General features: G+C 41.2%; 1 protein-coding gene across 1 annotated transcript in view; it reads left to right on the top strand.

Annotated features, from left to right (window-relative positions):
• Nucleotides 1-13,784, top strand: part of daam2 (dishevelled associated activator of morphogenesis 2) — a 61,452-nt gene that overhangs the window by 34,933 nt on the left and 12,735 nt on the right. The window contains exons 5-18 of the mRNA XM_022750102.1: nucleotides 1-105; nucleotides 879-989; nucleotides 1,668-1,771; nucleotides 2,385-2,451; nucleotides 2,591-2,708; nucleotides 2,833-2,971; nucleotides 5,455-5,513; nucleotides 5,675-5,859; nucleotides 6,083-6,382; nucleotides 7,286-7,393; nucleotides 8,964-8,993; nucleotides 11,407-11,513; nucleotides 12,979-13,063; nucleotides 13,394-13,500. The exon at nucleotides 1-105 is cut by the window's left edge and continues 229 nt beyond it. Of these exons, the coding sequence (XP_022605823.1) occupies nucleotides 1-105; nucleotides 879-989; nucleotides 1,668-1,771; nucleotides 2,385-2,451; nucleotides 2,591-2,708; nucleotides 2,833-2,971; nucleotides 5,455-5,513; nucleotides 5,675-5,859; nucleotides 6,083-6,382; nucleotides 7,286-7,393; nucleotides 8,964-8,993; nucleotides 11,407-11,513; nucleotides 12,979-13,063; nucleotides 13,394-13,500 (1,625 nt within the window). The remainder of the gene's footprint in view (nucleotides 106-878; nucleotides 990-1,667; nucleotides 1,772-2,384; nucleotides 2,452-2,590; nucleotides 2,709-2,832; nucleotides 2,972-5,454; nucleotides 5,514-5,674; nucleotides 5,860-6,082; nucleotides 6,383-7,285; nucleotides 7,394-8,963; nucleotides 8,994-11,406; nucleotides 11,514-12,978; nucleotides 13,064-13,393; nucleotides 13,501-13,784) is intronic.

The raw sequence follows: 13,784 nt of genomic DNA, 5'->3' as shown, positions 1-13,784 counted from the left end.
CTGGAGATCCTCGGGGCCGTGTGCCTGGTACCTGACGGACACAAGAAGGTGCTGCAGGCCATGGCGCACTACCAGAAATACGCTGCTGAGAGGACTCGCTTCCAGGTGAGAGAAACTTTATTTATTTATTTATTTATTTTCTTAACAATGTCACAAAGTGATTTACAAAAAGAAATAAAACCAGACAAGGCAAAAAGAACATGAGGAAGAAAGAGGAATATAGATAAGATCAAATAAATAGGAAAAAACAGTATAAATAAAAACTTATGTCAAACATTTCTAAAATACTTAGGCAGCCTTAGCTGGAGACATGGAGCAGACAAGGACTATGGGAAAGGGCAGACAAAATATTTCAGAGTGATGCTTAAATAAATCACACTGTGGTCATTTTGATGAGTTGGAGGCTCGTGCTGTAGAGTCTCAGACTCTTGGCCTCAGGTTAAATCAACACACAGGACATATTAAAGGCAGGTGAGGACATCCAAAGTTATGGAGGTCAGGGAATGTGTAATGCTTTAGTGACTAGCAGGACTGAGTCAACAAGCCACATCTCACGCGTCCCTCGGGGTGTGAGCAAATCATGCCACCTCGGGCTAAGCTAACACAACAGGAGCTGACTGATTCAGAACTTACGAGGCCCTTTAATGTTGGTTTGAGTTATGATTAAGCTGCTGAAGTATGTCGGGGGGGGGGGGGGTGGTCAGTGGAAGAGACAGAGGAGGGTGTGAGGAGTGAGAACGAGTGGCCGTGTGTCACCTAGGTGTCGTCAGTGTTGTGTTACAGCAGCTCAGTTTTTGATAAATCATAATGTCTCCAGTGAATTGTTGCTTTTGTCACTGACACAGTTGCTAACTCTCCCATCTATCCTGATCATTTAGACGCTGCTGAATGAGCTGGACAAGAGTACGGGCCGCTACAGAGACGAGGTCAACTTGAAGACAGCCATCATGTCCTTCATTAACGCTGTGCTGAACGCTGGAGCTGGGGAGGTCTGCATGAACACCCATGTGCCTTTTTAGATTCACACTATCAACAAACATAGGCAAACCTTGGTTGAATATAGTGGGAAAATAATCATGTTCGTTGTTGAGGTGAAAAAGTAATTGTATGTTACAACCAAGCCAACATACCTGCTTAAATTTAAATAAAAAAAAAACATTTCGGGAAATATATGCTATAAATAGAATCTTGACACCACTGTACAGTAAATATGAATCTACAGCTTGCATCCAGTTAGCTTAGCTTAGCATACAGACCGGAAACATGGACAAAAACAGCGAGCCTGGTTCTGTCCAGCTGTAATAAAATGAGCCTACCAGAAACAGATTTTGTCAACATTGGCTTCAAATTTACCGCAGACACATGAAAGGGAAATTTTCTCATCTAAATTTTTTATATCGCAAACATGTACAATCCAATATGAATGCAATTTGTTTGTCAAGGGCTTGTTTGGTGATTGTAATATTGCATGTACATTGTACTTATGTCTCACAGTTAAAGCCACAGTTATCTGTTTTCCAGGGCCATTCTTGGTTCTGCCTTAACTTGTATACAGTATTTCTCAGAGGGTTACAAGGGCATGACTTTTCTGTGAAATATCTTTGCGCTAAAAGTGTGTTTGTGAAAAAGTTTGATCACCTTGTCTTATTATACTCTTATGTTTCCAGGACAACCTGGAGTTCCGTCTCCACCTAAGGTACGAGTTCCTGATGTTGGGCATCCAGCCCGTCATCGACAAGCTCCGAGAACATGAAAACGCCACTCTGGATAGGTGAGAATGAACCCTAATGAAATGATCACTATTCTGTGTTGCAGACCAAAGAAAAAAATTCTTACTGTTTGGAGTCGCACAGACTACACTGCTTTATGTTTAACAATAATAATAACAAAAATTATGATTATTATTTATCATTATTATTATTATTATCATAATTATTGTTGCAAAATAAAAAGAAATTCTGGATGTATTTTGATTCTTACCATCTGATCTTATTTATACCAAGTATGTGGGAAAGTATTGAAGTGGTAACCCTTGCCTTGTGATGAAGGTGACAAAATAAGGAAATAACCAGCAATGTTATTACATCATGTCAGGAAATAATTTATGTTCTATAAGAACAAATATGTATATATATATATATATATTTTTTTTTTGCAAAGGGTCATTCACAAATAAGGAAATGTAAATTATCCTTTGTAGCGATGTCACTTATGTTTGAGAGGTCTAGCTCAGTTAGATCTCCTATGAACAACTAGTTATGAACCTTTAATGGCAGACATCCAAACAGACTTATTGGAGGTTTTGGGAGGGGGGGTGGTTCTGTGTAAGAAGTTGTCCCAACCCCATTGTATTTAACTACTACTGCTACTCTGTTGCTCTCTAGGCATTTGGACTTCTTTGAGATGGTGCGGAATGAGGATGACTCGGAGCTGGCCAAAAGATTTGATATGGTGAGTAATATACTCCCCAGACAACAGTCTATTTTGTTGTCAGATTGTGACATCAGAGACTTAACTATTTTGCCTGTGTGAAGTCAAACAGAGCAATTGTCAGACTCCAATCAAGAGTGGTTGTGTTTCTTCTTAACAGGCCCATATAGATACTAAGAGTGCCGGTGCCATGTTTGAGCTGGTCAAGAAGAAGCTGAGCCACACAGATGCCTACCCCCACCTCCTCTCCATCCTCCAACACTCCCTGCAGATGCCCTGTGAGTAGCTGCATGCAGGTTTCCATGTATCTGAGGTCTGGGGAAAAACCTTTGATCATATGTGGAGTGTACCAACTTTAGATATTGAAACTCATACCAGTTTACTGGGACTACCCTCATCCAGATAAGCGTGGCGGTGGCAGCCTGCAGCACTGGCAGCTCTTAGACAGGATCCTCCAGCAGATAGTCCTACAGGACGACAAGGGAGAGGACCCCGACATCGCCCCTCTGGACAACTTCAGTGTTAAGAACATCATTCGCATGTAAGTGGAACTTTCTTATCCTCAACCGAAGTGCAAACTTGAAAGGGGTCATGCGGTATATTTCCTCCTCTGATGCATTTACGTGAATGTATAAGTTATTTTGTTTTATCTGAATGATAGTCACATGGTTTTTCATCATCCTCAGGCACTTGTGTACTGTGAGAGGTGATCCAGGCCAAAGATTATACTGTGATTTATACCAGTGTCCATCGCTTTCTCCATGCCTCTTTTTAAAAGCTTCCTCTTATCCACTCAAGCTGTAAACACGCTCTCGTTTCTGGAAAAATCTTGTGGTTAATGCGTCCAATCAGCATCACCTCTAATTCACAACCTCTAATTCACTTCAAAGAGGCAGTGGAATATCATGAGTTATGCATCAGAGCTTTGGTGGAGGGAAACATTTACAGTCATCATGTGTAATAAGGACTTTTAACACTCTCAGTTTGCCTATTCTTCATTTCGAGCTATTGTGCCAGTGATGGGAGAGGAGAATGTGACTGCACGGGAAGGTTAGGTGAAGTGAAGGTTTGCAGCATGGGGCCGTGGGCAGAGTCGGAGGAAGCCGAAGTGAATTGGCATGAAAGCGGAAGATGGAGATCAAAAAGAAATTGCTCTAATCGCATTAAGTAGGATAGGCCGGCCAAGTCAGCCATGTTTAGGTGCGGTGAAGCAGTCACTTGGCTTCAAGTAGGAGACAACGGGGAGAAGTAATCATTTGAATAAGGAAAACCAAGCGTTATGACTTGGAAGTAGGTGTTTCGCATATGTCATCATGGGCAGAGTTTACACTGTCGCTCAGAGAGATTTGTTTCCAAATGATCATTGACATTTGCTGGTTTTTGTGGTCGTGGGTTTTCACTGAATTTTGAAACTAATCCGGACGTGTGTAGGTAGTGTTAAAAGATGGCATTCAGGGCTTTGTCTATACAATACATTTGGTGTGTGTTTCTCTTTTTGACGTGCTGTCATTCTTCTCTTTCACCATCTTTCTCTTCCACTCTCCTCATTTTTGTTATTTCTGAACCAAGCTTGATGATGAAGATGAATGTGTTTAGTCTCAGCAGTGAAAGCACCATAAAATATGTTGCGTGGTAAAACTTTGGCACCAGCTAGCTCCTACTTTGTTCACTAATTCAGCCGCCATTATGTGTGCAATCAGCACACTTGGAAATTCTTTCCAATAGCGTACAGAAAGTGAACCTGGACACTGGACGTCCATTACTGTCCGCTGCAGATTCATCACCGTGGTCAAAACCTACGCCTCACTTTACGTTACTGCCAAAGAATTGTTGTGTTTCCATAAACTCTCCTAGAGTAAATTACGCCTGGAAAAAGAGCGCATAAACTGAGATCCCCACATTGTCCTGGCTGTGTGCCGGAGGCCCCCGACAGTTAACGGGTGCAAACGCACAGTCTCGTGCCGTGCCGCCGGAGCAGGGGGGGCGGGTTAAAACAACTGTTAAAACAACCAGGAGACAAAGCCATTCATCATCTGCGGTCACCATGACGATGGGTCTGACTAATCACGCGTGCTCTTGACCCAAAATTAACACTCTTGTACAAATCATATTTTTCCACAGCTATGTTAAAGGCATTTATCCGACCAGTCAACAATACAGTCATTGTGTATTTTTGTTTTAATGAGGTGTAATTAAAACTGTACTGACTTTGTAATCAAGTTCAGACAGCCCTGCTCACTAACACAAACACTTAGAAGACCTAAATCTGATTAATGACCAATTGGCCTTTAAATGGCCTTGTGGATTTCCTCGTGTGAATTGATTGCAAGCATTAGAGTGTGAATCATCACCACAATGAAGTTACTTTGTCCTCATTGGCATCAGCACTATTCCTTTTCAGTAGTTTATTCTCGCATTCTCTTTTTTTTATTGCTTGTTTAAACTCTGTGCTTAGTGACACTTAAACATGTCTATTCTCTCAACTCTAGCTGTGGCTACCACCGATGCTCAAGGTTTCACTTTCCAGTCTTTATTCATCTCAAAAGATTCCATTCAATCATCTTTTCATTCTTCTTTCATTCATTTTTTTACATGGACTTCATGTTTTTCTCTTTTCCTCTGATTGCTTCATTATCAGAAACACTCATTTCTCACTGCTGGATCAGTGTAACCCTGTTTAACCTCAAGCCTTCTGCAGAACTAAGTGCCAGGATTCATAACTCTAAATATAATTGATTTCAGCCATGCAGGATTTATTTTAGCACTAATTTTTCTTCTATGCAGCTTATAAGAGCAATCTGCACCAACCCAGTCAATGCTAATAATGAATCTAATGACTCACAAAAAGAAAGTCAAAAATTAGTGTCACAGATCAATGGATTTTCAATCCAATGATTCCATTTCCTCAAAATTTGGAGGATTGACTTGGTTGGACCGCAGTTGACCCCCATTTTGTGCAAGGCTGTGCTCAGTGCATCTGCCTGTTTTTGTGTTGGTTCTTATTGTTGTCTGCCTGCTTCACAGGTTGGTCAATGAGAATGAGGTGAAACAGTGGCGAGACCAGGCCGAGAAGTTCAGGAAAGGTAATACTTGTTTGACACACTGCACTCTGCAGGTTCAAAGAGAAAATGCATCATCAGACGCATCGTCATCGTCATCATTTTTTTTTTATCTCCGTTGATCTGTTTTTTAATACAAATGTGTGAATCTGTATCATATGTATACATTTCTGTTTCCTTCTTAGATCATGTAGAGCTGCTAGCTAAACTAGAGAGGAAGGAGCGGGAGTGTGAAACCAAGACCCAGGAAAAGGATGATATGATGAAGACTTTGAACAAGATGAAGGACAAGCTTCAGCGTGAGGGTGTGGAGCTGCGCTCGGCCAGGGAACAAGTCCTAGACCTATCGTCACGCATCAATGACATAGCTGTGAGCAGGGCTGCTTTTTATACTCACAATATGACATACAACACACTGTACAAGCCAGTAATACACTGTTCTGTCATCATGTAGCTAATTGATATTATAGTATTATTGTAAGTTGTATTGGACAAACTCATCCACAAATGAATGTAATGAAACATAACTTCTTTTTTTACTGTATAATACTTTATAATATCTTAATTTTTATCCTCTGTTTCCCCTCCAATAGGGTGGCAGCGTGTCTTTCCCGCCTCCTCCACCTCCTGGCGGCCCCGTGGCACCACCTCCTCCACCTATGATTGGTGGCTTCCCTCCGCCTCCTCCTCCGCTACCCTTTAGCTGCCCGCCTCCTCCCCCACCTCCTCCCCCACCAGGGGCCCCGCCTCCTCCACCGGGAGCCCCTCCCATTTTTGGAGCCCCGCCTCCTCCGATTCCCTCTTCCTTCAACTCAGCGAGCACAATGCGTTCCAAGTCCATCCCTCAGCCTTCTCATCCCCTGAAGTCCTTCAACTGGTCTAAACTAGGAGAGGTGAGAGAAGACTGAGAACATCTGTACTGCTAAACTATTTTGCTGTTGTGTGAAAACATTAAAAACTTTTACTTCAATTTAAGCAAAAAATTTCTTTTTGCAACTGTGAAAGCCACGATTGTCCAAAACGTAAGATCACTATATAAAAAACTAATTCATTAACTTAAAGGTCCCATATTGTATAAAGGTAGGTGTCCATGTCTTTATTGATTATAAAGCAGGTCTAGGTTCTATATTAATGCTGTGAAAGTATCAAAGCCTCAGTCCACAGAGAAATGCTCACAGCCTGTATTCAGACACTGAGCCTTAAAACCAGCTGTCAGGACTTCTGGAACTTTGTGATGTCACAACAAAGCAGTCACTGACCTCAGCCATGCCCCAAGCCCCGCCCACGTGGACCCACCATCCAACTTTGCAGGATTTGATTTCTCTGAGTGTTTACCTGAAATCTGCTATATTTTTATTGGATCACTCAGAAAACAATCAGCCAATCAGATTGGCTCATTGACCTGTTGTTACTAGAGCTCCAGAGCTTGAGAGAGGAGATATAAAACTACATTGAGATGGTTTTTGGTTCTTAAAACCACAAATATATCTTCTTATGGATCAACACTTCAAATAAACACAGGAGAAGAGGAAAATATGGGACCTTTAACATAAAGGGTTGTTAGTTTTAGTTAAGTTTTACTTCAGAGCTTTAGGGCCCTACAGATCTTATGATAGTATGAGCATGGTTATTCTGCAGGATATAGATGTGTTCTTTTAACTGATATAATTGCAAAATAAAGTCAAAACATCTCTTTATCTCTGATTTGAATAAGTATGGAAACGGCTCAAAACTTACTCTCAATGTTAAACAGTGTTAAAAGTTTAATCTCTTTTGTTCTTTTAACCCCTTTCCAGAATGTGATCAATGGCACCATCTGGAATGACATTGATGACCTGAAAGCTTTCAAGATCCTTGACCTCAAGGACATAGAGAAGATGTTTTCAGCCTATCAAAGACAGCAGGTTTGGATTTGTTCACAAGTGGATTACAGTATTGTGGAATATAGTTTTATGACTTGAGGCTCAGTGCGTGTATGTCCGTTATATGCCTGTTGTTTGAATAAGTGAGTTGAGTAAGAGTTGTGTTTCAAGTTTGAAGTTTGCCTTGATTTATTTATTTTTTTTTATGTGTGTGAATAAGTGAGAGTGTGTGTGATGGGCTGTGATGGGGATGTTGTAAGAGGACTCTTGAGAGTGCCGAGGGTCCAGCTCCAGGCTATCAGGAGCAGCTGTTCACTGCTGAACGCCTTACTGTAGAAATGCCACAGAGCTCAAGCTTTGCCCTTGTATCTGCAGAGCGTTTATGTGTGAGAACTGGTGAACTGTCCGGGTTTTCGTGGGCTCATGAATCAGGGCAAACACAGAGGAAACAGTGAACACCACTGAAGTCACGAGTAGTGATGATACAGGCAACTTTTTTCCTGAAGCTAGTGCACTAAAATAAAGAGGCAATTCACTAAGTCATGTTGAACCAGGAACTAATAGGATAATTGCAGTGTGCACGCCTTTGGGGCGATACCATATAGTGCATAGCAATTTCTTATTTCTGTGCTACAAACAAATTAAATACCACTCATCATATGATAATATTGGCTTCAATTGCACAAATTGATATATCTTACTCCCTCTAATGAGTTTAAGTGGGATGTTAATGTGCCCTAATTAGTTTCTAATAATCACAGTTTAAAGCAAGGTCTTTAAGGCTCAATGGAAGAGCAATACATAATCTCTAAGAAGGCATTATACATGTTGAATTCCTGTGTAATGCATTTTACTGCCATGCTTAAAAGCCCCCTGACAGCTGAGAGCACAACTATTCTTCGCAGGCTTTTATTTAAGAGTAATGGGTCATTTGAGGCTGTTGCTGACAGTGATTTACTGTGGGTATTTATTTATACAGAGCAGGTTTTTATTGGCACAGGCCAGCGGTTAAATGTAGATCTCTATGGATATAGCCACATAAAAACCCAAGATCTTCCTGGCTTTGACAACTCGGTTCCATTTGGCAGAAGCGAGATTCAATTCGACTGGACAATATTGCAAAGTTTATACATGGCATAATTGCTTTTTTTTTTTTTTTTTTTTTTTTTTTTTTTTTTGAGCTTGTCTTTGGTCTCCCTTTCAAAAATGGGCTCTTGTTTACATTTGCCCTCCGTAGGATTAGTTACCACACTCATTTTTCATGTTCTTGTTTTTTTTATGTCAGGACAGATGTAGATGCAATCAAACGAATACATTATAACAACCGTGACCTCTTTAAAGCAGAAGCCGAAATAGAACAGAGTTTGAAATCTGTTTTGTTCTCCTATGCCACACAGAGGTTTTTCACATTTATAGCTTTCATGAGCTCCTGATGACTTGGACAGTAGGTGATTATTGTGTTTCTCACAGAGGGCTTCCCAGCTTCAGCTTGTAGTGTGCGTAGTTATAGTTCTTTTCTCTAGCCACCACTTTTTCTGCTTGAAGTGCTAATCTTTGCATGTGTTTTCAATTTTTTTTTGTGTCTCTCTGCACTCTCCGACTGCCTGGGTAGGACCTGCTCACTAATCAATCCTTCAAACAGGTGAGTTAAAGGTCTTCCAGCATCTTCTTCTTTTTTTTTTTTTTTCCTCATGGTTACCAACCTTCATTGCTCTGTCACCTTCTCCTCCGCAATGCAGCAGCAGCAGCAGCAGCAGCAGCCAACGGTCCAGTTATTTTGCATCACTCTGCTCAGTTTTTTTTTATTTTTTAGTATCTTTAAGCTCAGTGTTTTGGTTTTACAGCGTTAGTCTTTTAGTTTAGTCTCACCGCTCTCATTAGTAGAGACATTTCCCTCAGGAGCTGGTGAAGACCACAGAGCTAAAAGGTTTACATTCATCAGGTAGCTTGACATGACTCCAAATGAATGATAATGTTGCTCTGCGTCTGCTAGAAAATAAATAATAATGACTTTATTTATATAGCGGTTTTCTTAACAAAGATACAAAGGGCTTTACAAGAAACAAGTAACACCAGATAAAAGAAAGATCCAAAGTACCTGAGCATAATAAAAAGAGAAGAACAGCAAAAATAAAAAAAACACCTCAAATCAACATGCACAAAGATCTGACAGTCAGTGAGAAGGGGCAATAAAATATGTAAAAACAATAATTAGGGTTAAAACAGTATAAATGACACAATACCAAAGGCTAAGACAAAGAAATGTGTTTTAAGGAGGGATTTAAAAGAAGTTAAAGTGTCTGATTTGAGTTGGGAGAGAGGTCCACAGTGTTAGGGGTCTAATAATGAACGCCCCGTCACCCTTAGTCACAAGCCTTCACCTTGGGGTGACCAGCAGGCCTCCTTCTGCAGATCTCAATTCTCCGATTGGCACGTACCTTGTCAATAAATCAGAGGTGTAATTGGAACCAGAGCCGTTTTAAAGCCTGAGAAGTCAGCAATAAAATTTTAAAATCAATCCAAAATCTCACAGCAAGCCAACGAAGGGAGGCGAGCACCGGAGTCATGTGATCGTACCTGTTAGTTCCAGAAATAAGACGAGCTGATACCAGAATAAAGCGCATTACGATAATCAAGCAGAAAATAAAGAAATGCAACTATTTGCTAACACATTTACTATACCATCGTATGAATTCATTATTGCAGGTTTAAAGGCCTTATTTTCTTCTCACTATAACAGTGCAGAGTATATAGCAAATGAAAGACGGTGCGTAGCTGGTTGGCTGTAGACTTGGACAGTTTCCCTTGGTGGAGCTTCAGAAACCCCAAACGTAAATGGAGCATTAATCTTCATCATCATTGCCATATTGTTCATTATCATCTCCATTTTCATCTTGGTTATTGTGTTGATTACCATCATTACCATCATCATCTTTCATTGCCTTAATTGTGATAATTGTTCGTCATGAACTAAGCGGGGAAAGTCTGCATGTTAAAAAAGCCCTCGCGCTCACGTTGCCTCGCACAGGAGGGAAAAAAAAAAAAACACCTGACCACATTTCGATCAAGCCACTTAATAACTGCTATAAAAGATGAAGGGGCGAGTCTCCTGTTACATTGGTTTGAGTGTACATGCTATACACAAGCTGGCAAAGCTGCCTGTAGCGCGTGGGCAGAGAGGGCTTTGGCAAGCCCAGTGAATGGGAGTTGTCCCCCTAACCCGGTGCCAACCTCAGTCTGCTGCCAGGCAACGTGGGTCAACGCGGGCATGGAAAAATGACACTTTCTTTACAAGCCGCATCTGTTTTACATACGTCATACCCGGCAACCTCAAAATGGACATTTTCTGGCGAGCAGGAAACCAGCTCGGACCATAAATAGAATGTGTTTAACGTGCAGCCCCGGCCACTTTTCTCAGACATGTATTCTTTCCCCTTGTGGATTTTTAATTTACTACATTTGTGTGAAGCTTATGAAAATATGTGACTGGCCTGAACCCAGTTTTGAACAGTGTTTCCTGTTCCTCTGAGAGGTTTATGGGCCTGCCTGCATTGTGTTTGCCGCGGTGACTCACCAAAAAAAATCTCCCACTCCCAAGACCTGCTTTAGATTTTCTCCGCCATGAATTCGAGTTCTATAGTTTTTTTTTTTCAATTTCCACAGCTTTTTTAAATGTGTTTTCATATAGACCCAGTCCAGGGTGTATAATTTTTAATGAGGCATGCATTATGGCTTCTGAGAACTGATGCATAACACTTGACAGACACAGTCAGTGCAAAAGCAGGTCAGGGAACTTGACCTGAGGCCAACTAAAGTATTTGGCTGGAGTGCAACCTTTTTGTCTGCGCTTTGTAGTGGCAGTGATCAAACTGCAACAACTGGCCTCAGATCTGCTCCAAATTAACACAATGTTAAATTCATAGAAGAGGTCGTGTCGTCTCTGAACGAGATAAAGATGTCAAACAGATGCGAGGAGGAGAGGTCTCATTTTGCAGGCTTTGTATTTTGTATGAATGGAACTATGTTGCAAAGTCTCTGTCTTTATGTTTCTGCAGAAGGAGACGGGCTCCATGGATGACATATACGTCAGCACGCGGAAGGTCAAAGAGCTGTCGGTCATCGACGGTAGACGTGCACAGAATTGTGTCATCCTGCTTTCAAAGTAAGGGTCCCTGTTCCGAATGATTAATTACGCTACATCGTACCCACAGTAAGCAGCTGGTCACTCTCTGTTCATTAGATTATGATTCTGAACAGATTCCCCATTCACAAGCTGATGTGGAATAAGTGGCACTGCAGTGTTTGGGTCAGGAGGTTGAGTTGTAACTCAAGTGCGGAGCTGCTTGAGGCAGGTGCTCCTCATGTCTGGTGCAGGAAATGTGTTTTTAATAGACACACAAGGACATCTGTCAGTGTAATCGAATCATGTTTTTTTTTTTTTTTTTTTTCCTGAAAGGAAGTGAGTGCCATATAACAGACAGAACGCACTGCCCAGGGGAGGATGCATCTCAGATTTCAATAAGGGTTTTGTCTATTTTTAAGTATTGTATTTTCCACATGAAGCCATATAAAATCAGTTAAAACACATAAAATTGACCTACTTCCCAAGGGACTTAGTGTCCCACTATATCTGAACTGGAATCAATTGTTATCATTAAAACCAAACTGACAACATACCATTTGTATGTCTCCTAACAGCAATGATCCAAAGCTCTTTAGAGGATTTGAATCCTATTCCCCCTTCACAGATCAATAAACAGGCTTTCTGAGGCCTCCCTGTGCCTGACAGGACTGAAGCATGGTCACTGAACCCACTTTCGTGTCAATAGCAAATGACCCCAGGGTCTGAACTAGACCCAAATGGGGTCAGCAGTTGATCAATACAGCTTTGATGCACAGACTAACATTGCTGTTGTTGATCACAACCCAGCACACTTAACACTGATCAGCTGCATTGAAAACAGCTGTCAGTGCTCTTGGGACTGACACTGGATCGGACCGGAGTTTCAGTGTCCACCCACTCGCAGTTTTCTGTATTATGTGTTTGTCATGTGGTTCTTAATTAAATTTAAAGGTTCCATATTATACAAAGGTAGATGTCCATGTGTTGTTTGATTATAAAGCAGGTCTAGGTTCTATATTAATACTGTGAAAGTATCAAAGCCTCAGTCCACAGAGAACTGCACACAGCCTGTATTCAGACACTGAGCCTTAAAACCAGCCGTCAGGATTTCTGGAACTTTGTGATGTCACAACAAAGCAGTCGTGGCTCTCAGCCATGCCCCAAGCCCCGCCCACCTTGCCCAACAATCCAACCTTATAGGATTTTGTTTCTCTAAGTATTTACCTGAAATCTGCTACATTTTTATTCAATCACTCAGAAAACAGTCGGCCTATTAGAAGAGAGACTCAGAGCCTCCTCTCTTCTCATTGGCTCACTGACCTGTTGTTATTAGAGAGAGGCCTTAGAGAGGAGATGTAAAACTACATTGATATGGTTTTTGGTTCTTAAAACCACAAATATATCTTCTTATGGATCAACACTTCAAATAAAACACAGAAGTGGAAAATATCGAACTTTAATAAATGATTGAATGAATTAAAACAATTTTTTTTTCCCTTTGCAGGTTAAAAATGAGCAATGAGGAGATTAAGAGGGCGATCCTGGAGATGGATGAGAGAGAAGAGCTAGCCAAAGATATGCTGGAGCAGGTAAGGTTCAGTGTTTGATGAATGATCATACATGTAAGATAGCAGTGCAGCAGCAGGGCTCAATGACTCTATTACGACTGGTCGGGTAGGTAAAAACATTGACTATCGATTTGATTGATGAGGGCAAGAAAATAGATTTTTTCTATTGTTCAAAAAAAAAGGCTTCAAAGGGGTTTAACGCACTTTGCCTCATCAGCACCTCGTCCAGTCAAAGTGGCAAGGAAGCGGAAAGGAAACAACCTGAAATGTTTCAGTGTGTAGTGTTAAAGTTTTGTAGAAATCTACATACACACGAACATCTGGATTAACAGCGTCCTTGTGTCTTTGCAGCTGCTGAAGTTTGTCCCAGAGAAAAGTGACATCGACCTGTTGGAGGAGCACAAACATGAGTTGGAGCGCATGGCCCGGGCGGATCGCTTCCTCTATGAGATGAGCAGGTACGCAGGACTGTGATAAAACAGATGGAATATGTGTCTGACACAAATGGATCCTAAAATATTGAAAAGCACAAAAGCACAATGTCGGTTGAACAAGAATGAGGCAGCGAGGAGGAGGAGGAGGAGGAGGAGGCGGAGGCCGGAATCAGGAACAAGCATCAAACTTCAGGGTGATTCATCATTTAGCTGAGAAAAAAAAGTCATGGCTGCCCTTTGAGGACTCCAATCACATCACAGAGTGGAGACATTTTAAATCAGTGCTTTTATTGTGTTAGTACAAGATA

The sequence above is a fragment of the Seriola dumerili genome, unplaced genomic scaffold (genome assembly GCF_002260705.1).
Source record: "Seriola dumerili isolate Sdu_G_001 unplaced genomic scaffold, Sdu_1.0 BDQW01000149.1, whole genome shotgun sequence".
In the NCBI taxonomy this organism is placed as follows: Eukaryota; Metazoa; Chordata; class Actinopteri; order Carangiformes; family Carangidae; genus Seriola; species Seriola dumerili.
The sequence above is the reverse complement of the archived record's forward strand: the minus strand, read 5'-3'. Positions and strand labels throughout refer to the sequence as shown.